Below are 23,334 nucleotides of genomic sequence, written 5' to 3' on the forward strand. Positions count from 1 at the left end.
GATGTTTGTTCTACCATGTGGCTCCTCCGCCCTTCTCAGACCATGGCATTCAGCGTGTAAGCGTGACAATCCATCTCCTCAATGTCATGGGTTCCTGAGATTGTATCATACCCTTCCTCTGCTTCTTCCAGGGCTTCCTGTGAAGTGCTGCCCGCAATTCCAAGCATCCTCAACTTCCAAGCCCTCCCTGGCCCCATGCCCTGGGAGCCACCTATGTCCCACCCCACTGCGCCATGTGTCACTGTCATCCGCTGCTTCTGCCCAAGGCAGGCCACACCTAAGGCCTAACAGGATCCCAGCGTGGGGTTGCCTGGTGTTTGCTTCTGTAGCCGAACTTAAACTCGAATTTAACGCAACTTCTGCCTCCGATAGCTCAAGCCCCGCCCCTTCTGAGCAGAGACCACGCCCCTACAAGGCAGACCACGCCCCAATACATTAGGCCACGCCCCGTGAGCTCAGACCACGCCCCCGAAAGGGCAGACCACCACCCCTGAGCTCAGGCCGTGCCTCTGTGCGCTCAGGCTTCGCCCGTGGCTCGCAGCCCCCCCTGGAGGCACAAGCCCCACCTCCTGGGTTCTCAGGCCCCGCCCCGAGAGTGCAGTCTCCATCCTCGTGAGCGCAGACCCCGCACCCGGAGGCCCATGTGTATTCAGTAGCCCCACACCTATGAGCGCAGGCCGCGCCCCCTGAGGCACCCCATCTCAGGTACCTCAAGCCCCCCATCTTAAGCCCCGCCCAGTATCACAGGCTCCGCCCCCTTGAGCGCAGGCCCCGCCCAGGGAGCGAAGCCACTGTCTCGGCTGGCTGAAGCCCCGCCCATCGTCTGTAAACCCCGCCCCCACTTTAGACCCCGCCCCCGTCTCAGGCCCCGCCCCTTGCCGGGCTCGCGGCGGCGGGACTGCTGCTGGCCGCCCCCATGTCGGGCCCGCGGGGCGCGCTGCAAGCCTGGTGCCGCCGGCAGTGCGAGGGGTACCGCGGCGTGGAGATCCGCGACCTCAGCTCCTCCTTCCGCGACGGCCTGGCCTTCTGCGCCATCCTCCACCGGCACCGGCCCGACCTCCTGTGAGTGTGCGGCGGCGGCGTCCCGGCCGCGCCCCACGGGGTAAACGGGGCCCGGCCTGTGGGGAGGGGGACCCGGCACCCCCGCTGTCCCCCGCAATCCCCCGTACTCCCCGCTCTCCCCGCTGTCCCTGCTGTCCCTCACTGTCCCCTGTTCTCCCCGTTGTCCCCGCTGTCTCCCGCAGTCCCCCATTCTTCCCCGCTGTCCCGTTTTTCCCTGCTCTCCCTGCTGTCCGCCGTTCTCCCTGCTGTCCCCCGCTGTCCCCTATACTCCCTGCTCTCTCCACAGTCCCTTACTGCCCCCCATTCTCCCCGCTGTCCCCCGTACTCCTCGCTGTCCCCCGTTCTCCCTGCTGTCCCAGCTGTCCCCCGCTGTCCCTCGTTCTCCCCGTTGTTCCCTATTGTCCCCCGTTGTCCCCGCTGTCCTCCGCAGTCCCCCATTCTCCCCACTGTCCCCTGTTTTTCCTTGCTCCCCCTGCTCTCCCCGCTGTCCCCCGTTCTCCCCACTGTCCCTGAGGTCCCCGTTAGCCCCAGGAGCCCCGTTCCTGAAGGGTCTGAGCTGCCCCTTTGGCCTGGCTCAGGGGTTGCCTGCGCAGGCGGGGGTCTCGCAGGGATCTGGGGAAGATAGAGGTGATGGTTCTAAGTGAAGGACAGGATCTCCCTGTGCGTGGATGTGGGGCTCTTTGGGAGCAGAGAGTGGGGCAGCAGCTCTGTTGTCTTCTGAAAGGATTGGGGAAGAAGGATGCTGTGTTTCAGTGAGAGGTTTCCTGACCGGTCAGAGCCAGAGTTAGGAGGAGTTGTGTGATTTAAAGCCAAGGAGAGCGTGGAGGTGAGCAGGGTCCAGCCTCGAGCTGGTAGTGCTCTATGCTCAACTGGGAGTGGGGCCGGCCAGAAAAGAGGCATGGCGCTGGCAGCTGGGCATGGGGGTGTTTTGCCTTTGTGAGAGGTGGGCATTCCTGCTTCCGAAGGACCAGAAAAGAGGCATGCCTCGCATAGGGACATTCCCAGCTGCCAAAGGCCATGCCAAAACATGCAGAGCCCTGGACCACGTTACTTCTTGCATTTGCTTCTAGCTTGTTTGCTGCAAATACTGCACTGAAAGCAGGAGGTAGCAGATACCAGCAGGGATGTGGAGCCTTGCTTGTCCCCTCCCCGGCAAGTGGCTTGGAATTGAGTTTCCTCCATCAGCCTTGCTTTCGCAGGATTGCTCTGGAGGGGAATCTGGGTTTCAAGAAGCAGCTGGTGAGTTTGGGATTGCTTGGGGGCATGGTGTCATGCTGGAAAAACTGGCTGAGCCACTGGAAGGAATCTGCCCCAACCTGCCACCATAACCCTGCTTGTCCCAGCACTGCTGCCTCCCGTCTGCTCTAATCTTTTGTAGCCCTTGCAATGCAGGTAGGCGCCTTGCCATGCCTCCCGTGTGCATGCACTCTCCGTCTGTCAGTGAAGCTTGGCGCTGTGTCCCTTGTCACATTCTACTCTGAGGCTGCTGGCGTTGACCAAATCCTCTTTTCTGAACTGGCCCCGGGACAGCCTTTTGTCACGATAGCAGCCTCTAGCAGGTGGAATGTTGACAGTGACGCTGCTGTGGAGCTGCAGTGCCCATGAGCGGGGAAAACGGCTGCAGGTTCTGAGAGGCAAATGTTGAGCAGGTAGGCCAGAAACCAAACTGCTGCCTGACTTGTTTCATGTGGCTGCCACAAAACCCTCAGTGTGGCGTTCAGGAACCACCAAGACCTATGGTGGCTTTGCATCATTCTGGGTCTTGAGGGAGCTGAGTGGTCTTGTGTCCCAGCAGCTCCTGTGTGGTGTAGCTCATTCTGACCAGCTAGGACAGAGCCTCTGAAAACTCTCCTGGTCGCAGGGCTGCTGGAGAGGGAAGAGGCAAATTAAGAACGGGAACACCAGAAACTCCTGTGTTTCTGAATTTTTTAAATTTGGTTGGTTTTTGTTTGGGTTTTTTTTGGTGAGTGGCACAGCAACTGGGAACTGCAGAGTACAGGTTCAGCAAAAGCTTACGTTAAACACCGCTAAAACCACACCTGATGGTTTCCCCTTAGCCGTATTTCCCATGCTGTTAAGCAGCAGCTGCTGCTCTTAAGTTGTCAGTGGGCTTAAATCTGCTACTGGCAGATGTCCTAACTAAATGCTTCACAGGTCCTCTGCACGAACTGCATGGTAAAGACAAAGCCCAGGGCCTTACAAGGACATGACGTGTTATAGAAGGATTTCCAGAGGGTGGTCAGGAGAGTAGCATCGTTTCATTTGCTTCCAGCTTCTTCAGCCTGTCCCAATTTGGAAATGGGAAGATTGGATCAGAGGCAGTAAATCTCCTGACGGAGGAGGAAAAGCAGTTGCCCTTCTTTTCTTCTAAAGTGCTTTCAGACAGCCTGGTAATGGGACTTGGCAGGGATCTGCGAGTACATTTCTGACCTTGCGTGGTTTTCCTTTGTGCGGGGCTCCACGGGCCTGCGTGAGACGGCTGTGCTGCTCCCCGAAGGCTGACGTTCATCTGTACTTGGCTGCTTCCTGCTGGCTTCCCCTTGGGTCGAAGCGGGGAGGAATGAACACATCCATATGAGTGCTGAGCTGGAGCGCCCTTATGTTACCTGTGTGATACTGCTTGTCCGGCATCCTCATCCTCCAGGCTTTCCTTGCAGCCATGATGGCTGTTTATCTGTCCCAGTTGTCTGACCCTGCCTGGATGTCCCTCTGTCATGCTGCTGTGCTGGTAGGTGACACACTGGGGAAGAGGCTGTTGGGAAATGCCATACGGGTAGGTGAGGCTGAGGGCAGCTTTCTGCGTGACTTTTGTTTTGAACATAATCCGCTTGGGATGAGGCAGATGGCATCTGATAGATGCTCCCCTGGAGAGCTTCAAACCAGGTCCTGCTGGGCTCTTGGAAACATTAGGTTTTTTTTGGACAGAATCAACCAAAGCTGGAAGTGCATGGTGTCTACTGTCCAAAGGTGTCTTCGACTGGCCACTAAGGTTGAGGCGCATGCCTGCAGGACTTGTGTGCTTAACTGTGAGGCTGAAGGTCCCTGACTCCAGGTCCACTACCGTACACACCTTGCTTGGTTTCACTGCCCCACTCTCTCAATCAGGGAAATGAGAAAACCTGGATTTAGCCTTTGACTGAGCTGCTGGCTCTGTGATCTCAGGGCGAGACATTTAATCTCTTCTTTTCCCTTGTCAGCTAAGCTGGAAGCATACAGGCTGTCTTGACAGTGGACTGTGGGGATTAATGAGTTGGTTCACTTGGTGCTCTAGAAATCTAAAGTGCAAAATTAGTGTTTACAAGGCTTTTCCCATTACAAGATAGCTTAGTGAAGCAAAAAGCATCTTGCAACCTCCCTGGAGCTCAAGGGAGGCACTTGGTATTCAGAGGCAAGAAGAATAAGAGAGCATGACACGTGCCTTTTGAGTGCCGAGAGAGAGGTGAAGGCTTGAGGAAAACAGGAGATGAGAGCTGTGCATTAGAAATGCTGTTTTGTGTCCCTAGAGTCGTGGTTCTGTTACAGATGAGATCACCAATCCCATTTGTTCCTTCCCATGTACTGCCTGCGTTTCCCTGACAAGACCTGGAAAGCTGAAGGGCTCATTTTGCGGTGCCGCCGTTGACGTGCTCGTGATTTATATTTGAGGAATCCAGGAATTTACTCTGGTTTTAGCTGTATGGGGCACCCTTCCCCCTTCCCTCGGTCTGCTGTGCTCCCTGGCAGCTGCCCTAAAGCCTGGAGTGCTTAGTGGCTCTGTATGTATCTAATTAGGTAAGCACTTGGGATGTTATTTGCATGGAAATATTACTCCAGGATATGCTACAATGCTGGGGTTTGCTGAGTCAAGACAGTTGTTCAACTTGGATAGCCAGAGTCTCGCCTATTCTTACATCTGGTCCCTTGGACTCTTGTTGTCAGGAGAGGAGCCTGCGCGGGGCTGGATTAAAGGCTGCTGAGATCAGGGCAAGGAGATAACATGACATGTAACCGCATGTCATGGAGCTGCAGGATGGTGAGTTCTGGTCTTTCTGCAGAGGAGGCAGTTTACGAAGAGGAAAGGGATATTCCTTAGGTGACTTTCCCCCATGTCTGTGGAGGACATGCTCCTTGCGTGTTGGTACAGGGAGTGTACCTGGAGCTGTGGGGATGCTGTGTGACAGAACGCATGTGGGAGTGCTCATGTTGGGAGCGATGGAGATCAGCGTGGTCCTGCTGAGCTTGTTCAGAGAGAAAGCTGAAAAATGCAGCAGAGGGGAACCTAATAAACCCTGATCCCCGGGTCCTCATACTGATTGACTTCAGTATCTTGGGTGAAAGCTGAATATCTGCAATCCTGTGTTAGTGCAAAAACAATATTCAGTTCCCTCGCTGCTTGGGAGCTCCCCTATTACCTCTTGAGCTTTGCATCCTCTCTGCTGGTATCCACTTTCCTGGGCAGATTTGTCTTGGTTTACTAAAACGGCTTTGGTTTCCTGGGACAGGGCGGAATGGACGTGATGTTTTGTCTGTCAAAAAATACTTGTCCAGCCCAGGCCACCAAGGAGTCTTTGAGCTTCCAGCTGCACCACTCCCATATCCTGAAAGCGAGTGCATTCAAAATGAAGGTCATGAATGTTTAGAGGACAGATGATATATAACTGTGCTGTCATCTCTTCTCCTGTGTTTCGAAGCTGGTATTTTCTTAAATAGGAAGAAACGAAAAATCCAGCAAGGTTAAAGCTGCTCTCTGGGGGGGGAAAAAAAGGCTTAGGGAACAAACATCTCCAAGTGGAAACTAGTCATAAATACAAAAAAGCCCTAGTTTTCACATCAAAGCTGAGGCCGAGGCTGAAGCCTTTTCTCACCAGCTTGTAGTGAGGGAAAAGTTGTGGTATTTTGAACAAGCTGAGTTTTGTGCATTATATTTGTATGTGCTTTCAGAAAGGTGCTTAACCCAGGGCTGAGTGTCGGCTCAGTGCTTAACCCAGGGCTTCTGCCTGTCCGCTGCATTTGCTCCTGCAGCAGCAGCGAGTGGCTGCAGTTTCATTTAGCTGGGAGGAAACGGCACCAGCAGCTTCTTGCTTTTGAATGGAGGAAGTGTAATTTTACGGTGGTGCAGGCGGCTGGGAAACTCTTCCTGAGCTCATCACGGACTTCCTCTGCAGCATCGGGAAAGGCGCATGAGGGGCTTCAAGAAGGAGTCAGTTAGGTTTGTCTTACAGGAAAAGGCAATAACATCCAAAGGGGGATGGAGGAAAAGAGGCTCCCGCAACTCCCCTCCTTGAGTGCATGGCTGAGGATTTGCTGTCTTAAAATCATAGAATGGTTTGGGTTGGAAGGGACCTTAAAAATCATCCAGTTCCACCCCCCTGCCATGGGCAGGGACACCTCCCACCAGACCAGACTGCTCAAAGCCCCATCCAACCTGGCCTTGAAGACCTTCAGGAATAGGGCATCCATGACTTCCCTGGACAACCTGTGTCATACCTCACCATCCTTGTCATCAAGATTTTTTTCCTAACATCTAATCTAAATCTTCCCCCTTCCAAGCCATTCCCCCTTGTCCTATCACTACATGCCCTTGTAAAAAGTCCCTGAGTGGAACACACTCCCCCTCTAATCTGAATTGTCTTTCTGGGTCAGTCTCCCAGGCTTTGCCACTCTCTGGGCCATTGGGGTGGCCTCACTTGACTGTAAACCTCTCTGGGCTCTGTCCTTCTCCATGAATCCAGCTCACAGGCACATGGAGCTGTTTTATGAGGGTTTTTTTGGTAACACAGCTGAGATCCTTGGCAGGAAGGGGTTGTAATCAGTTTAGCATGATGCTGGTTTCACACATTATACCCACACACACGCGCAAAGGCATAACTAACTTCTTCCTGTATTTCTCCCCCTCTACTGAAAATCTGAGGACCACTTTAACTCTCTACTCGCTGCTTCTCTGATGAAGACAGCTACTCACTTCCTGTTGCCAGGCTGATTCAGTCCTCAAAAGGGATCCAAGGTGGCAGAGGAAAGGCCACAACATCTTTGAGTTGGAAACTGATGGAGTTCTTTTCTGTTCCCTGAACACCTTGCATTCAGCAAGCTGCCTCGACGTGAAGGCTGTAGGTGAAGACAGTTTGCTGTGTACGGCAAGTGTTGGAGGATCAAGCAAGGACAGAAGTGCTGTTTAAAACCTTGTGCATCACCCTAGATCCTGAGGTGACCTGAAATCCCTTGAGGCAACGCAGGGAGGTTTGTCTAAAGACCCTCACAGGAGGGAGAGATGTAGTGCAGGCAGCTCTTTTCTCTTGAGGTGGGAGCCCTGCTTCCCCATCTTCCTCCCTCTGTTGTGCTGGTGGCCTTGGAGGGGCAAGTTTGGGGTGCCGTGCACCCCATGGTGCAGCGCTGTGGTGCTAAGCGGAACATGGCCCTGGTATTTCTGCAGCCTTTAAGCATGAAGGCAGAACAAGCAAGTAATGAGAGACAAGAATGATGTTTTAATTTCCTGGCCACCACCCATTTGGGACTTGTTTTCTTTTTTTAATTACAATTTCCCTTTGGTTTTTTTGTCCCTTTACAACCTGAAAGCTGGTTTTGTTTGTCTAGGGTCTGTCACAGTTTAGCCCTAGCCTGGGCAATTTTGGCAGCTAAAAAGGAGCAGTTGGGCTCCCAAGTCCCTTCCCCACCCCAGCCCCAGGGAAGGAAAATGAGAGGAAAAGGACTTGTGGGTTGGAAACTAGAACTACAGTCTTAATGAAATAATAGTAATACTACTAATAATGATGAAAATAATAAGAAAGTAATAAAATATATCCAGATGTATGGAATCGCGCCCCCACCCCTCGATGACTGTACGTCTCCAAAAATGCTGCAGAGCAGACACAAGGGAATGGATCCATGGCTAGGAGGTAGCTGAGCTCAGGAACTGGACTCATGAATGCATGGATCCGGGATCAGGAGCTATCGGACAGATAAGGTCCTCACTGAACATTGGCCATCACAGAAGAGAGAGAGACACTAGTGATCTCTCATTTTTATACTGAATATGTCATATATGGGATGAAATGCTCTGTTTGGGGTCGCCTGTCCTGTCCGCCCCTCCCTGCAGGTACGGCCTTTTTTTCTGCCAGCTTGAGGATGGCCTTGTTTTCTACAGGAGTGAGTGTAAGCGTTGGCCTTTCTGCATACCAGTGCTCCATGTTATGACTGCTAGAGAGAACACTGTCTAAAACCCATGCAGTTTACTTTCAGAAAATGACGTTCACTTAGGTGAGACTTAGCCAAAGACAGAAAACTGATTTCTGCTTTGGCTCAAACCACGACAAGGGTCTTACATGTTGAGTTGTTGTAATGCCCCAGGAAGGTTGGCTGTCCTGAGAACCTGCTTGTGATGGCATCAAGGCACTCTTCCTCGGCATGTCATGTAGCTTTTTTTGTGCTTTCTCATTTCAGAGACTTTGATTCCCTGTCCAAGGATGACGTCTATGAGAATAACCGCTTGGTAAGTCCCTATTGTGCTCTACACAAAAGGAAGAAGGGACATTAGAAATGACTTGAGGGAGGTCATGTAGTGTGGGGGGAATTCGTGATGGTGCTGAAGGAGTGAGAAAAATCTGTGTTTGTAAGCAATGGGCAGAACTTTCTCTGGAAACAAAAGGGAATCTGAAACATCATGTTCTAGCCTGGACTAAAGAGAAGATGGTTATCCTAACAGTTGCCAAGACAAGATCTCAGATGAAGATTAAAATGGTGCAACATCATCTTGACCTCAGCTGTTCCAGACTTGCAGGCAATGGAAGCAGGAAGCTAGTTTTACTCCAGGTATAAGGAAGGTTATGCGGGACCCTGACTGGTCTGCAACATTCCCCTCCTGCCTGGGACAGCTAGAGCCAACAGCAGAAGCAGGCAGTGGACAATGGGGAGATGGCCAACACCAGGGGCTAGGGGTAGGACAGAGCAGTAGTAGCCTTATTATCCTGCTGTGAGAAAGACCTAATTACCACAGGGTCCATCTGATAATCCATGGAGAAACATGGACTATCACTTGCCCAAGGTCAGCTGAGCTAGTTTCATTTGGGTTTTTGAGATCAGGGCTCTCCAGCTGAATCCTGGCCATACCCTTTCCTAGACCAGTTGGTCCCTTTCTGCCATTAGCAAGTATCTTTTCCCATTCCAGAATCATGCAACAGGCTTCTTGCTTAAGTCTGGGTTTCTCATTGCTCCTTGCTTCTTGCAGTCTTGTGACCAGCAAGGCTTAGTACAGGGGACCAGCTTAAAGCCAGGCTAAGCAGAGCTGCATGTCCACAGTGGGTGTTTTCCACCCCCAGTTACTGCAAATACCCATTTGCATTTATTTCTCCGTTCCTTTTCTTTAGATTCCACACCTTGCACAGCATCTTGTGCCTCAGATTGGGCATCTTCAGTCTTTACCCCCACCCTGCACATGGTACCTCACCATTCAGTGCTCACACCACTTTCACCTCCTCTCTTGCTTTCTCTTCGGTCCCTGCCATAGTCTTGCATCCCCTTCCCTTGGAGATCCATGTGGATACACTGCCCTTGACACAGTAGCAGCATGGCCAGTGTATAGCCAGTACTCCACATACATCACTAAGTGGGGAGCTCTCAAGCAGCTATTTACCTCCTTCACTCCTTCCTTTCAAGTAGCCTTGTATGCAGCTGTAGGAGCTGTGCTCTGCTTATGACAATCTCAATGCTGAAACACGGAAAAGCACTGAAGTGGCTTGTGCGTGGCAGGCTGCTGGCTCTTGAGCTGAGATGGCTGTGTGAGCTGTGGGAGGTGAAGATGTGGCACCGCAGAGCGCGAAAGCAGGGGCAGAGCCAGTGTTTCTGTGGGGTGAGCATTGGGGGAGGCCAGGCACACTGCACGGTATTGCTGGTGTTTGGTTGTGTGGCTAGAAATACCTGTGAGCCCTCGGCCCTTCACAGTGCCAGCCAAGGCTCTGCCAGGCTCTTGTGGCACAGGGCATGGGTGGTGTGCCCATTTCATGGGCTGAAGAAACACTGGGGCTTGTTTTCCAGTGACCTTCCCTTTCACCAGTGCAGCAGCTGAATGCCAGGATCCCTCAGGTGGGAGCTGCAGGGGCACAGGCAGCTGAAATCACCTGGAGGAAAGGGCAGCTGCAGCAACTTGTTCCCTTGCTTCTGATGCCACCTTTCCAGTCAAATGGCATGTCAGGAGCCTCTGTCAGGATTGCCAAAGGCTTACTACTTTACCTTCCCCAGCGCCCTTCCAATTGGATTTCCATGTTATTTTTATGCCTCTCTCTGCTGTTCCTGCAGGCCTTTGAACTGGCAGAGCGGGAGCTGGGCATCCCAGCTCTCTTAGATCCCAATGATATGGTCTCCATGAAAGTCCCCGACTGCCTCAGTATCATGACTTATGTGTCTCAGTATTACAACTACTTCAACAACCCCAGCCAAGGTGAGTGTCCTCTCACCACTCCAGTTTCCAGTGTGCCCCTACTTGAATACAGGAAATCCAGTGGTACCTTGTGCTTCCTCCTTTCTATGGGAAATGGGAGCCACACGTGTTTTTGGAGAAGGGGAAAGGTGCAGGTAGAATCTGCATCTCCTGGATCTTGCCAATGCTGGTGAGAAAAGCCTGGAACAGAATGTGTAGTAGAGCGAAGTTTCACAAGAGGTGGTGAGTGATTTAACAGCTTGGGCTCCAGAAAGAGGAATGCCTGGTCTCTCCTCCCTTCACACTGCATTCCTGCTGCTTGGGTTCACCCACCACCTCCAGTGCTCATCACAGCCCTTTGTGATCTGCTTTAACCCACTAAAATGGAAGAAAGCTAGATAGGCAACTCGCAGCTGATTTTTATCACATCAGTAAGTTTAAAGTGACTGGGGGACAGAGGGAGGGGAGCCAAGGCAGAGTGTCTTACATCAGCTCATCTGTCCTGACGGTTGCAGACTGGGCGGATTGCTGCTCTGAGACAGCTCTTCCAGGGCATCCCTCCAGGGTAGAGATGAAGGCTCCAGGTCTCCTCTGCTCTGCTGTCTAGCCACAATGTCAGATAAACGTCTTCCACGTGCATATGTCGTGCATATTCCATGTCCAGGGATGCTGGCCTCCCAGCCAAGGACTTCTGCTGGGGACTAGTGTGTGAGTGCCAGCCCTGATGGGCAAGGGATGCTTCACAGACCTGCTGACAGCCTGGAAGCCCTGGGGCCCAGCAGGTCACAATACATCAGCAGCTTTCTAGGGTGCTCTGGGCCTTAAGTATTGCTTAAGGAGCTGGTTATGAGGAAGTCAAGTGGCATTTGATGAGTAAATCAAATCACAGTGAGAGGCTAGTCCTGGCCCACAGAAGGGGGATCCACAGCAGGGCCAAGCTCTCTGGCAGCCTCATGGCCAATCCATTATTAGATTGTGTTTGTCTCTTCCCCTTAAAATAGGCACTGAAGTGTCAGGAGCAGCAAGTCCTGTGTCACAAGGCTGGATGATTTTTTTTTTTTTTTTTTTCCCCTCCCCTTCCCCCACGCGGGTGACGTGAGTCACCGCTCCTCTCCGTGCCTGATCCTTCTTGCCTTCTGCCTCCAGCCAGAGTCCCTCTGCCTATGAAGCACTCAGCTGCTGCCTCCTCGCCTCCTCTGCTGTCCCACAAGAAGCCTGTGGCTGCGGTCGAGAGTCCTCCAGCACTACAGGTACCCGATTTCTTGATTCAAAGCCAGCCTGAGGCAGTGGTCCTCCCTGAACTGTGGGTGAGGAGACAGGAGAGAGCCCATCCCAGTGGGATGGATCTGTGCAGGAGGCTGGCTGTGTGTTTTGCGGTGGGAGGGGTGTTTGGAATTTTGGTGCTGTGGAGGAACCCAGCTGAGAGAATGGTTTCTCTCTAGGGGTCTGTGGCATGCAAGAGGTTGGGAGGGCACTGGTGCTGGATGGTTTCTGAAGTCACACAGGGCACAAGCACCCTCCTTCCTATGGGAAGATAACCCTGTAGATGAAGAAGGAGCAGGAATGCGAGATTAGAAGAGCAGAAAAGACCTTTTTCTTTCTTGGCTCTTTATTTCAGGGTTTAGCAGATGTCTGGGATGGCACATTTTCCAAAGAGAGGGGGTTCCCCTTGCAAGTCCCTGCTGCCTGGGATTTAGATTAGTCCCTTCCACAGCCCTGCAGCCCTAGAGAGGGGTAAGGCACCTTTTGGAGTGGCCTCTTCTAATTTGGGAAGAGGCCGCCTGCTGGTGCCTGGACTCAGGGGCAGCTGTTCTGTTCATTGTCAGCCCCTGAGGTCAGTCTCTAAGCTGTGTCACAAGCACTCATCAATGGGCCTTGCATGGGGAGCAGCTGCTCTGGAGGACCCATGGGCTGGGGAGCAGCTCATAGCCCCCACCCTGAGTTCCCCATGTGTTGTGTCTCAGGATGATGCCCCCTCAGACCCATCGGAGTGGTCCCAGCGCACCACGCTCAGCAGTACCTGCGCAGCCTGCCAGCAGCATGTCCATCTGGTCCAGCGCTACCTGGCTGAGGGCAAGCTCTACCACCGCCAGTGCTTTAGGTATGTCCTGGCCAGGCCTGGCGGGGTGGGTGCTCTCCTTGGCAGGCTGGAGGTCCGTGCTCAGCTGCAGCCTGTCTTTGTGTGTCCGTGCCCTTGGTCAACATGGAGTGTCAATGACAGTGCCCAAAATGCTGTTGAAGAGGGTTGATTTGCCTGCTAACCCCCTCTCCCAGAGGTCTGGCTAGCCCCTTGTGTCCAGCCCCATGCTGCTTGCCTCCCCTGCTCTCCTGCACCTTCCCACTTCACTGATTTGCAATCCCAGCCCCGTGAGCTTCTCTCAACTCCATAAATCGGGATGCTCTGCCTCTTTACTGCCTGCCTACCTAGAACTCCCACCACCACCCTCCAATGACGTCTAAGTCAGGACATCATCCTACAGACCTCCTTCCACTTACACTCCTTGTCCTCAACTGGATATACAGGCTCCGACACTGCCAGAGGTGGTGCTGAGCTCTCAGGGGAGCAATGGAGAGCCGCAGACTGTTACCAAATCAAGGAATGAGGGATTAGACGTCAGCAGCTCTGTGGTTACTCCCTGGGTGCAGGTCCTTACCTGCAGCACCTGTGAAGTCATTTCACTTTGCTTTTCTTGCTCTGATGATGAAGGAATGAGATCTCTCCTGTGGGTCACAGAACAAGAGCCTGCAAGTGGGCAGCTGCCATCTGAGGACAGACATATTGAGCCAGTGGGAAAATACAGTAACCCTCATTCACCTGTTTAAACAATTCCCACCTAAGCCAGCAGAGGATGTGCCATAGAAGAAGCAATGCAGGAGGGGAGCTGAGCTGGGGCCCATCAAGTGTCTTATCTGCAGCTGGGGCAAAAGCAGGACCTTCGGGGTGCAGGTGCAGCATTGCTTATGGGCCAAGAGCAGGAGAGGTGCTGCGTCTGCCTTGGCATAGCTCACGGCCCTTCAGACTAAGCAGCGAGATCCGTGTAATTTTATCCTCAGTGTTTTGCCTTCTTACACTTGTCTCTTGTTGGTTTCAGATTTTTTTCCCTCTCCCTGCTGATTCATGGGCACTGCTTGGTCAGGAATGTCCTGTGGCAGCATTTTCTGTGGTTTGACAGAGATAAAAGAAAACCAGACCGCTTTCTCACCTTGTCCAAACTTGCTACTTCTTTGTTTCATCATACCCCTTCTCTCTAGAGCCCCTGAGTCCTCATGCTTCTGCTCTCCTGTGACCTCATGTTTCTACTCTACATTTCAAAGGAATTTGCAATCAACTGGACACCCAGAGCAGAATTCCTCACCAAAATTATCTGCTTGCAGTGTAGGGCAGACAGCTGCTGTGAGTGCCAGGCATTCAGACAAGAAGAAACAAGCTTGCTTTTCATGAGAGTGCTTGATCAGCCCCTTGCTCTTGGCTCTTTTTCATGTATGCTATCCTCCTCCCTTCCCAGGTGGAAAAGGGTTGACTTGGTTCCCAGTGCTGTGTATTACTCTTGTGCCTGGCGGGCTTCATTAGGGAGGATTCAAAGGCTCAGTGTGGAAAGAATGGATAATCCAAGAAGATGTGGCAGATAGTGAAATATGGGGAAGCTGTTAGCACAGTTTCAACAGACAAGGCAGAGTAAGTGTAGGAACAGCCCTACTGCATCATTCCCTGGTCTTTCCAGCCAAATGCCCTGGCCCTGGGGGAGGCCATGATCGGCACCAGTGTGGGTGAGCATGATACCGGGCTAGGCATATGTGTTGCTTCTCCTGGTTCCTCTTCAAATCCCAAGAGTAGGGATTTCCTGAGTCGGAAATGGTGTTGTTTTGATTAATGCTCTGTGCTTGGAATTGTTTTGTTTTATTTTTTCCCCATACAAATGTGTCTGAAGGTTCTTTAACCCGCCTGGACTCTTGGCCCCTTCAAGGCAGTCCCCCTGTGCGGGTTCTGAACCAGCTGCTCTCTAATTCCAGCTGATACTCCTTGTTTCATGCCTGTGAATGGTTGATCCCTCTCACCCTCCCAGGGCCACCTGTGATCTTGTAGCACTCTCTCCTGTCCCCCACCAGCTGCATCTTTTCCAGAAAAACTGTGGATTTCCACTTTTCCAGGCCTGGAAAGCATACTGTATCCCAATACCAACTGTTGCCCTTCCACATCTTCTTTCTGAGTTGGAAGAACCCAAATGTCTGCAGTATTTGAGTTGTGAGCTCCCCATGGGTTCACACAATGGTGTGATGACGTTTCTTTGTTCCTTCCCTTTCCTGAATGACTTCCCCAACACTACAGTAGGATTTAAGAGCGGGGGTGGGATCCAAGTCCACAGTCCTGCATGGATCTCCCAGGTGTGAAGTCTTCCCTGAGGGGCGGGATGGCATCTTCCGACTCACGCAGCTCTCTCGTCTTGTTGGCAGGTGTAAGGAGTGCTCCAGCACGCTGCTCCCAGGGTCGTACAAGCCCGGATCAGAGGCAGGAACTTTTGTCTGCACTCAGCATCGTGGTAAATTGGCCATGAGTGGGAAGGCAGAGAGGAGGCCCAGCCCAGACCGACAGTCACCAGAGCTAGGAACTGAAACTGAGGCTGACAGCACGGGTGAGGACACCCACCCCACAGGAGCAGAGGTGGGGAAGGATGATGGTGACTCCCTGGAGGGCACAGCAGAAACCAAGATGCCTGCAGAGGAGCCAGCCGGTCCAGCAGAGAAAGACAGCACGCCCAGCAAAGCAGAGACAGTGATGCCCCCTGCCCATGCAGGCGGTGGGGCACCTGTCTCCCAGACTCCTCCCAGACCTCCGCTTCCCAGCAAGCCTGCAGTGTTCACCCAGGACAAAGCCAACTCACTGGATGAACGGCTCAGAGACACACGGCCCACCCCCGCCCCAAGGAGGGCCACCGATGTGTCAGTGCTCTCCCCTCCAGCCTCTCAGCCTGTTCCTCGGCCCAGGTCCACTCTCCAGAGTGAGGGCAGTGAGTGCGGCCCTGGTATGGTGAATGGTAAGGGACCACGGGGGCGACAGGGGTTACTCTCCACCTGCTCAGTGGCTAAGGTATTCAGCTGGAGATTGGATTAGTTTTGCTCCTTCTCTGCAGCCTGACACCCTTCTGCCTCTGAAGAAATCAGGCTCAAACACCAGAGCAGGAAGAGCAGCACTGGGTTTTGTGCCTGCCTGCTCCCCTGTATTTCTCCAGAGCTCTCCAGTGGGTGCTGCCAGTATGGAGGGAAGGTGGCAGTGCCAGAGAAGTTTGCAAGTGTGGGGACAGAGGGCCACATCAGTTCTGTAGGTGCAGCTCTCCAGGTGGGGAGAAAAAGGCAAAAGGGATGTTGAATATTGACCTACTGCACCAACTGCTGAGAATCGTCATGAGGTCTTCTGAGAGTGGGAATAGCCAGCCTCCCGTGGGGAGATGCATAAAAGGTGCCTTGTGTTGATTTAACCTCTTTCTTGATGTCCTCTTGGTGTTGTGACAGTCTGACTCTATGTCTTTCTAGGTAGGATACCTGAACCCAGCCCCCCTGTCCCAAAACCCCGAGGGAGACCCTGCTCTTCTGATCGGTACGTCCTTCTTTTCACAGGTCACTTGCGAACCCCATAATGAGGTGGGGTTGTGGGGATGGCTCAGCTGTGGTCTTCTTTTCCATCTCCATCAGGCCCTGCCCTTGGGAGGCTGTAGACTGCGATCAGGTCCCTTTCCTGATGGGTGTCCCCAGTACAATCTATCTGACAATGTTTGTCAGTTTCTCCCAGGGTTTTTGTCTCTTAAGGTTTGTAGAAAGTTTGAGGGCTTCAGAAAGGCATTTCTCTTTGCACTGCCGAGTGCCTTCTGAGATGGCCCTGTTTGTGGGTGCTGAGAAGGGGGCTCTTGTCTGCTTTGTGGAGGGTTTGTCCTGGGAAAGGTCCAGTGCAGGGACTTTGTGAGTGCCTCGCTGCAACCTTTACGCGTCCTGGGCTCTTACCCAGGAGCCCGCTGGCCTTGGTTTGTTCTTGCCTGCACTTGGAATAGAGGTTGCACAAGCTCTCCACATTCGCACCAGCCAAGGAGCGGATATGTGTGATGGCTGCATTCCTGATGCACTGAGCTGTGGTGCAGACTTGCCATGGGCTGTGCCCCAAGAGAGGCAGCAGCACTTTCTGCCGTGGGAGTTAGCAAGGACGGGTGTGTCCCTGGGGTGTTTGGATGAGAAGGTGACAAACAGCCCTCAGAAACATAGGAAGGGAGCATCACCACAAAGGGCAGGTACCTGGTCTTGGGTCCCCCTCGGTGCACAGCTGGAGGAGCAGACCTGGTTGTAGGAGTGGTTGGGAAGAGAAGAACAGCTGTGCCCGTAAAGCTTACCCTTCAGCACTGCTTAGCAGACGAAGGCTGTGATGTTCAGAAACCAACACGTTGGGCCCAGCAGGTGAGTCAGGCAGGTTGTGCTTCCCTCAGGCCCGTAGGTTTGCCCACAGAGAATAAGACACTTTGTGTCTGGGAAAGACTAGAGCCGCCCTTGGATGAGAATGCTGCTTCTGCATGGAAGACATCCTGCTCCATCCCTCTTTTCCCCTGCAGGGCTAAGTCCCTCTCCTGTGCCTCATCTTCCTGGGTTGTCTCTGCTCCTTGCCACCTCTATCTTCTCTCTTCTCCAGTGCTGGAACTGCTGCAAGAGCCAAGGACCCACCATGGATGGCCTTAGTGCAAGCAGAACCCAAGAAGAAGCCCGCTCCCCCTCCTCCCTCAGGCAGCGGCCATGAGACTCCAAGCAGGACTTCAGAGGAGGAGGATGGGGAGGAGGTGGGGAAAGCCAAGAGTGAGGAGAGCAAGTCTGATGCCACAGAGCCCAAACCATACAACCCCTTTGAGGAGGAGAGCGAGGAACAAGAGGAGAGCAGTGCTGTCCAAAAAAGCATGCCTGAGCAGGAACAGAGTGAGACTGCTGCCAAGACTCTTCACCCCTGGTACGGCATCACTCCCACCAGCAGCCCAAAAACAAAGAAGCGGCCAGCTCCACGAGCCCCCAGTGCTTCCCCACTTGGTGAGCTTCCCCTCCTACCCCTTATTCCACCTCCACAACTTCCGTGCAGCCCTTTGGAGGCTCCTCCTTCCCAGGGCACCAATGCATCACCCTGGCAGGCCAGGCCTTTACACAGTGATGGTTGTGCTGGGACTTGTGTTAGCCAGGTCCTCTCTACCAACTGGAGCACAACATTGGCAGGCAATACCTTTGCTCTGGAGGGTTTCATCTGTCCTGTCTGAAGAGAGACAGACACTGTTGCCCTTTGCACTTGTGACCTCCCCCAGAATATATCAGTCTCCTCTTCTCTCCTGGCTGCCCCCACCTTCCTCCCTGAGCTCTCCCTTTGCTTTGCAGCCCACCACCCCATCTCCAGGCTGTCACACTCCGAGCCATCATCTTCCACCCCATCTCCAGCCCTCAGTCTTGAGAGCATCAACTCTGAGAGTTCAGCCAAGGTGCTGGGGGATGCCGATGAAGCCTCGGTGCCCAAAAGCTCCTCTGAGCCCACTGTCCACACGCCAACAGCCACCAAGACCTCTAGTGCTGACACGCCACTGGCCAGCGTATCGTCCAGCGAAAGCCCTGCTGCCCCAGCCAGCCTCTCCACCAACTCCTCCTTCTCTTCCTCCAGCGAGTTGGCCAGCTTCAGTGGGGAGGCACAGCCCAGCACCCCACATGCCAGCAGCAGCATCTCCACTGGCAACTTGAAGACCAGCCCCAGCCGACTGCCCCCCAAGCCTCCCACTGGGGCGAGCCCAACACCCATCCTGTTGGCTTCAGATGGAGGTGCTGGGAGCCCTAAGACCCCTTCCTCACCCAAGCTGAAGGTGAGATGGTGACCTTCTGTTCAGATCAGGGGGCTTTTCTTTCCCATCCATCACTCAGTCGCAGTGGGGATCATGAGTCCAGGCTTGCCACTTAGGTAGGTGTTCAACTCATGCTCTGCCTGTCCCCTGTGCCAGAGAAGAGGCAGGATGCCGTGTACTCAGAGAAATAGGAAGGGAACTGTGAAGGAAAGCAGGCTTGTTAGAGAGGGGCTGGGGGACTGATGCCAGACAGAAGCATGGTGGTCTTTTGCCTCATGGTTAGGCTGCTGGTGGAGATCAGTGCTCTAGGAGGGTGTGGGACAGGTCAAACCTTAGAATTGCTCTGTCTGCTCAGTCCCAGCTGTTGGGATGCTGTATCCCTTCCCTTTCCCAGAGCCTTATGTATTTCCTTTTGTCTCCTGCTCCAGTCTTCCTGCAAAGAGAACCCCTTCAACCGGAAACCATCACCTGCTACCTCCCCCTCTGCAAAGAAACTTCCCAAGGGCTCCAAGCCAGTGCGTCCTCCTGCACCAGGTCATGGCTTCCCACTGATCAAACGCAAGGTAAAAGAGCCCTTGGGAGCAGAGGGGCAAAAGCCAGCTCTGTACTGTCCCCCAGGGCCATAGCTGTATCCATCATGCTAATGCATGTTTGGGTAGGGATTGCAGCTGACGACTGTGGCCGGGGAGGATGATGTCTAGGCCAGACTGCGTTGATGGCAGCTCCATAGTCTCCCTTTGCTCCAGAGTGGGGCAGGGATTTTGGGTCCACACTTAGGTGGAGTGTTCTGGTGTCCTCCTGCCCCTGATGGTGTTGACCAGCCTTAGGTTTACCCCTGGAAACTGGAGGTGGTGGTAATGGCAGTCTCTGCTGCGTGGTTTGGCAGGTGCAGACAGATCAGTACATCCCTGAAGAAGATATCTATGGGGAGATGGATGCTATTGAGCACCAGCTGGACCAGCTGGAGCACCGTGGGGTGGCCTTGGAGGAGAAACTTCGCAGCGCTGAGAATGGTACGTGGGTAGGCTGTCTGTGGGTGTGGGGCAGGACACACCCTAGGGCTGCCCTGTGTCCAGCCAAGTAGATAGTAGTGGTGACTTCCTCCCTGATAATGCTGGCATTGGAAGAGCACAAGGGGCTGTGCTGGGCTACAAGAAGAGTCACAGACATGCCTTGGACATGGAGATGTCTCTAGAGTGGAAATAGGTGGGAGAAGGTCTCTGTGGGACTCAGGAACAGGCTGAGGTTGGGTGGGCTTTAGCCCAGTGCCCTTCTCCTGGCTTGACAAAGCCCACCCTGCTGCAGGGTGATGGGATCCTGCAGGGCTTGGGATGGCTCTGAATTGTCCCTTTGCTTGGCAGACAGCCCTGAGGACAGCCTGCTGGTGGACTGGTTCAAACTCATCCATGAGAAGCACATGCTGGTACGCCACGAATCCGAGCTCATCTACATGTAAGTGTGTGCGAGCGTGTGAGAAGGCACCGACCCTCTTGCAGAGCGCCCTGTCTCAGCCCTCCTAAAATTGTGTTTCCAGGGGAGAGCCTGACCTGGCCTCCTTGCCTGGAGGAGGGAGAGATAAAGGGCAAACAGACAAATGTCTCCAAACACACTCAGAACTGACCCACTGCAAGTCACCAGATTCCCTGCAGCATCTCCTCCAGAAAGGCCTTGAGCAGCCAGGGCTGGTCCCTGCTGGCACTTGGCTCCCTGGCCCTTTGGCTATATAGGATAAGATATCCTATATATCTTAGTGGTTCTTTCCAAGCTCACCCCTTACCTTTGGATAATGTTCTGCCTCTCTGGAGCCTTGCAGTGATTCCTGGCAGTGCCTCCTTCCCTTGCAGCTTCAAGCAGCAGAACCTGGAGCAGCGGCAGTCAGATGTGGAGTATGAACTGCGTTGCCTCCTCAACAAGCCAGGTAGAGCATAGCTCTGGGTGCAGTTACCTCCATTTTCCCCTGGGCATCATCTCCCCTCTGGCTTGGTGGGTCTTGGATGAAGAGGGAGAGATCTTCAGGGATGCCAGTGCAATTGGGTCATTTTAGAGCTGCTGCCCCTTCTCATTGCATGCCCCAGCCTTGTGCCGCGATGTGCTCCTTTCTCCCCATGGGATACCACCTGCAGGGCTCTCCCTCCACAGGGTGGCAGGGGATTTTGCTGGGGCATCTCTGCCCCAAAGCACTGAATTTCAGAACTCCTTCAGCCATTTAATTGCCTGTCCTTCCTTGGAATTTGGCTGAGTAGAGAAGGACTGGACCGATGAGGACCGAGGGAGGGAGAAGGTGCTGATGCAGGAGCTGGTGACCATCATTGAGCAGAGGAACGCCATTGTGAACTGCCTGGATGAGGACCGGCAGAGGTGAGTGAGGAGTGGGGTGGGCTGGGGAGGAGGGGAAAAGTGTGTCCCATCTGACTCAGTGCCACACAAGCAGCTCGTGGAGTTGTCCCAAGATGTTCCTGTTCCTGGCATCTTTCCCAGGCTTCCCAGTCCTTGTCTCTTTGAATGCCTTGTGTGGGAAAGACAGGGCAGTATGTGCAGCACGTGGAATTTATCCTGCTGTTAGGAAATGCTCACAGACAGTGATGGATCTGCCCTCTGTGGCTTATAAGTAGGAGGCTCTCTAGCCTTAGACAATACAGCAGCTGTTTTCAGGGCTGAATTGCTGACCTCTTTCCCATTCTTTCTTTCAGAGAAGAGGAGGAGGATAAAATGTTGGAAGCCATGATTAAAAGGAAAGGTAAGAAACAAATTGGAACATTTTTGGAGTGATGCTTTCACAGCTGACCCCAGTGAGCGGCAGCATAAGCCGTTCATGAAATTGTGTGCAGAAGGAGAGAGTGGATCTGTTCTCTGTGAACTGTGGAGCCATTACGTTTTGGGGCACTGTTATGCTGTGTACCTCAGTTATCAGAAGGCAGTGGGCATACAGTGGAGGACTTTGATCCCTGGCTCTCACCTTTGCCCTTGCTGTCACATATGTGTGTGTGTGTGTGTGTGTGTGCGCGCGCGCGCACAGCCATCAGCACTCAGCAGTAACAACCTCCCTTTGCAACCCCAGAATTTCACAAGGAGACGGAGACTGAGAGCAAGAAGAAAGGCAAATTCAAGCCCATGAAGGTGCTTAAGCTGCTGGGCAATAAGCACGACTCCAAGAGCAAGTCGCCCAAGGAGAAAAGCTAGAGCTAGAACACCAGCAGTGGGAGGGCTGTGCTGCCTGCCTGCCCCGGCCTCCCCGCAGCTGGCCGAGATGGCCGCCAGGAAGGGGGGCTTGTCTCCCTCTGCTCCCCTTGCCTCTGCCCCTACTCCCTCCCCAGCAACCGGAGCTGCCGCCCCGGGGAGGCACCAGCCTTCTGTCTGGAGTAGGGGAGTTTGACCAAAGTGCTCCCCTTCCTGACGCTGCGGAGAAGCCGGACCATACCCTCTGTGAAGCCTTGCTAATGACGTGGGGAGAAGGTGGATTCACCTTTTAAAAATGTTACCCCATTGCGTGTTCCTGTTATTAATTGAGAAGCAAACCAAGAAGTTTGGGTTTGTGAGAAAACTTGCACTAACTGCCTCCCGTCCCTTCGCCCCCTCTAATTGTGACAGTTCCATGTGCCTCTGACCTCTGCCAGGAGCAGACCGGGCCTGCCTGCCCCTCCCTGCCCGCCTGCTCTTGTTCCTTTCCTGTCCCATTTTTAACTTCCGGAGAAAACTCTGGCATTAGAACCAGGATTCTTTGGGTTTTATTGGGCTAAACTAAAACGTTAGGAAAACACACCCGCATCACAAGGCTCTAAAGCCATAGCTGAAAAAATAACTCGTGCCCTATTTTGAGCTGTCCCCTCCGTCGAGCGCCAGGGCTGGGTGGGCTCCATGACAGGGCTGACAGGACCCAAGGGGACAGCGTGCAGCTGCTAGGATGTAGCTCACACGCCCTACTCAGGACATCTTGCCCCCCACTGCTGCTAAACACTGCTGGCTCTGCTGCCTGGGGGGTGGGGGGAGGGAGAAACATTCCTGTTCCAGGCAAGGGCAGAAAAGCTCAAGACTGACTCAGTGCCAGCAAGGGGCACTAAGCTTGTGCCCCTTCTCACCAGTGCCACCCTTGAGCGGCTGGGGAGAGGGGCGCGGTCACAACTGACCTTTGCCCAGCTTCATCCCTGTATACTCTAAAAGCCTGCAGGGATTGGCTGGTTCTTTTTTACACCTCCTTTACCAGATGAATTCAAACCCACCCTCTGAAAACTTTTTAAACCCCTTATTTTATTTGTCATGTGTGTATGCATGTGTGTACATTGGAGGAAGGGATGGGGGCGGACAGGTGTTCTTCCAACCATCCCTTCTTCCTTCCACTTTTGTTTCCTGCCTTCTCCTCCAAGGTGAGGAGCTATTTATTGAATTGTTGGATCAGTCTGAATTAGTTTCCTGGGTGTTTGGTTGGTCAGCTGTTTGTCATGCCTTCTCACTAGCAAACTCGGCATAACCAGCCCCGAGCACGCTGCTGCAGTCCCTTCTAAAAACCCAACAGGCTTTAGCCAAAATGCTCTTGGAGCAGTGCCTTGCAAAGTGGCTGGCGTAGCATTCTGGAAAGGGATCCTCATGTCCCAAAACATGAGGAACTCGAGCCCCTCCTCCATCCCAGCGTTGCCCCCATGGCTGGGAGGTGACAAGCTCAGCCCCACGCTGGTGATGCTGTCTCCCTCTTGCCATACTGCAGCGGGCTGATGAGGAGCAGTGGTAAGGGAGGGGAGATCCCAAAGCACAACTCTTCTCCAAGGAGAACCAAATCTGCTTTAAAGCCTGCTGTCACATCACTGTTGCCAAAGGCTGTCAGGAGAGCTGCAGCCTGACACCCCTTGGCCCTGTGCCCTGTTAGAACTCTGATTTGTAAGTTACACTGTACTAATTTCGTGACTTCCATTCACCTGAACACAAATAAAAGAAACATTGGATTTAAAAAGCTATTGCAGCTTAGGTTTCCAATTCCTTTGTGCACTCGCACTGTCCCAGGGACAGGGCCTGCTGCCTGGCTTCGGGGAGTGGCTGGCAAGAGTATTGCTA

The 23,334-nt window shown here is 53.4% G+C and overlaps 1 protein-coding gene across 3 annotated transcripts; it reads left to right on the forward strand.

Moving 5' to 3' along the window:
* The first annotated feature begins 865 nt into the window (after nt 1–865).
* Nucleotides 866–23,223, forward strand: MICALL1 (MICAL like 1). Of its 3 annotated transcripts, XM_054067069.1 has the most exons (16): nt 866–1,062; nt 8,479–8,527; nt 10,330–10,471; nt 11,597–11,700; nt 12,415–12,551; nt 14,903–15,483; nt 15,980–16,043; nt 17,118–17,503; nt 17,840–18,312; nt 18,720–18,854; nt 19,178–19,304; nt 19,653–19,743; nt 20,136–20,209; nt 20,535–20,649; nt 20,982–21,028; nt 21,350–23,223. In XM_054067069.1, exons 1-16 carry the CDS (start codon nt 917–919, stop codon nt 21,469–21,471), a joined length of 2,793 nt encoding a protein of 930 aa, XP_053923044.1. In that variant the 5' UTR covers nt 866–916; the 3' UTR covers nt 21,472–23,223. The 3 variants fall into 3 exon arrangements, with proteins under 3 accessions (XP_053923044.1, XP_053923050.1, XP_053923055.1); XM_054067075.1 differs by lacking the exon at nt 10,330–10,471 and having other exon boundaries at nt 998–1,062; nt 21,350–23,222; XM_054067080.1 differs by lacking the exons at nt 866–1,062; nt 8,479–8,527 and having other exon boundaries at nt 10,344–10,471; nt 11,601–11,700; nt 21,350–23,222.
* The last annotated feature ends 111 nt before the right edge of the window (nt 23,224–23,334 follow it).

The sequence above is a fragment of the Cuculus canorus genome, chromosome 1 (genome assembly GCF_017976375.1).
Source record: "Cuculus canorus isolate bCucCan1 chromosome 1, bCucCan1.pri, whole genome shotgun sequence".
In the NCBI taxonomy this organism is placed as follows: Eukaryota; Metazoa; Chordata; class Aves; order Cuculiformes; family Cuculidae; genus Cuculus; species Cuculus canorus.

Excerpts from the sequence above, each read along its gene's own strand:
- MICALL1 (XM_054067069.1), top strand. The coding sequence starts at position 917 with ATGTCGGGCCCGCGGGGCGCGCTGCAAGCCTGGTGCCGCCGGCAGTGC. Across the intron at positions 15,484-15,979 it reads CGGCCCTGGTATGGTGAATG|GTAGGATACCTGAACCCAGC; the intron begins GTAAGGGACCAC and ends ATGTCTTTCTAG. Across the intron at positions 17,504-17,839 it reads CCCCAGTGCTTCCCCACTTG|CCCACCACCCCATCTCCAGG; the intron begins GTGAGCTTCCCC and ends TTTGCTTTGCAG.